General features: G+C 58.8%; 1 protein-coding gene across 1 annotated transcript in view; it reads right to left on the reverse strand.

Moving 5' to 3' along the window:
• Positions 1 to 1,391, reverse strand: part of NBEAL2 (neurobeachin like 2) — a 47,902-nt gene that overhangs the window by 21,219 nt on the left and 25,292 nt on the right. The window contains exon 5 of the mRNA XM_029964674.1: positions 848 to 1,047. Coding sequence (XP_029820534.1) covers positions 848 to 1,047 — 200 coding nt within the window. The remainder of the gene's footprint in view (positions 1 to 847; positions 1,048 to 1,391) is intronic.

Consider the following 1,391-nt stretch of genomic DNA (forward strand, 5'->3'; position numbering starts at 1 on the left):
TGCTGCAGCACAGCCACACTGCCCCAGGATCACTGAGGGACAGGAAGGGCGAGGGGGGACATGAAGGTGTCACCAAGGGGGGACATGTCACCCTGTCCCAGGATCATTCAGAACCAGGAAAGGATGGAGATGCAGGTGCCCAATTCTGGCGTCACCAAGGAGGGGTGGACACGTCACTCTGTCCCAGGATCATTTAGAGCCAGGGAGGATCGAGATAAGGGTGTCACCAAGGGTGAGGATGGAGATGAAAGTGTCACTAAGGGGGACGTGCCACCCTTTCCCAGGATCATTTAGAGCCAGGAAGGGTGAGGATGGAGATGCAGGTGCCCAACCCAGGTGTCACCAAGGGAGGGGTGACATGTCACCTTGTCTCAGGATCATTTAGGGTCAGGAAGGGCAAGGATGGGGATTAGGATGTCACCAAGGGGTGATATGCCACCCTTTCCCAGGACCATTTAGGACCAGGAAAGGATGGAGATGAAGTTGCCCAACGCTGGTGTCACCAAGAAGGGGGAGGACATCCCACCCTCTCCCAGGATCACTGAGGGCCAGGAAGGAGGAGAATGGAGGTGAAGACATGAAGACATCCCCAAGGGGGACATCCCACCCTTTCCCAGGACCATTTAGAACCAGCAAGGGTGAGGATGGAGATGAAGATGTCACCAAGGGGGACATCCCACCCTATCCCAGGATCCTTTAGAACCAGGAAGGGTGGGGATGGCGGTGAAGGGGCCCAACCCTGACGTCACCAAGGACATCCCACCCTGTCCCGGGATCAGTCAGAGCCAGGAATGGCGAGGCTGGAGCCGAGGCCAGAGGCCATCCTGGAGTCATCCCGGAGTCATCCTGGAGTCATCCCGTACCGTGCTGTTCTGGAGCAGGCGGATGATGTGTTCGAAGCAGTTGTTGCTCAGGAAGGTGGCCTGGAGCACTGGCCGGTCCTCGCAGCTCAGCATGGCCGGGATGGCGTCTGTGAGGAGGGGAGCACGGATCAGCCCCGGCCACATCCCACATCCCACATCCCAAACCCCATCCCAAACCACCCACCTACCCAGCATGAGCACCCGCAAGCCAATGGGGACCATGGATCAGCCCCATCCCACATCCCACACCCCATCCTAAACTGTCTACCCAGCATGAGCACCCACAGGCTGATGGGGAGCACAGATCAGCCCTGGCCACATCTCACATCCCATATCCCAAACCCCATCCCAAACCACCTGCCCAGCATGAGCACCCGCAGGCTGATGGGGAGCACGGATCAGCCCCATCCTACATCCCACATCCCATATCCCAAACCCCATCCCAAACCACCTACCCAGTATGAGCACCCGCAGGCCAATGGGGACCACGGATCAGCCCCACCCACATCCCACACCCCACATCCCAAA

The sequence above is a fragment of the Manacus vitellinus genome, unplaced genomic scaffold, assembly GCF_001715985.3.
Source record: "Manacus vitellinus isolate BGI_N305 unplaced genomic scaffold, ASM171598v3 scaffold_78_pilon, whole genome shotgun sequence".
Lineage (NCBI taxonomy): Eukaryota > Metazoa > Chordata > Aves > Passeriformes > Pipridae > Manacus > Manacus vitellinus.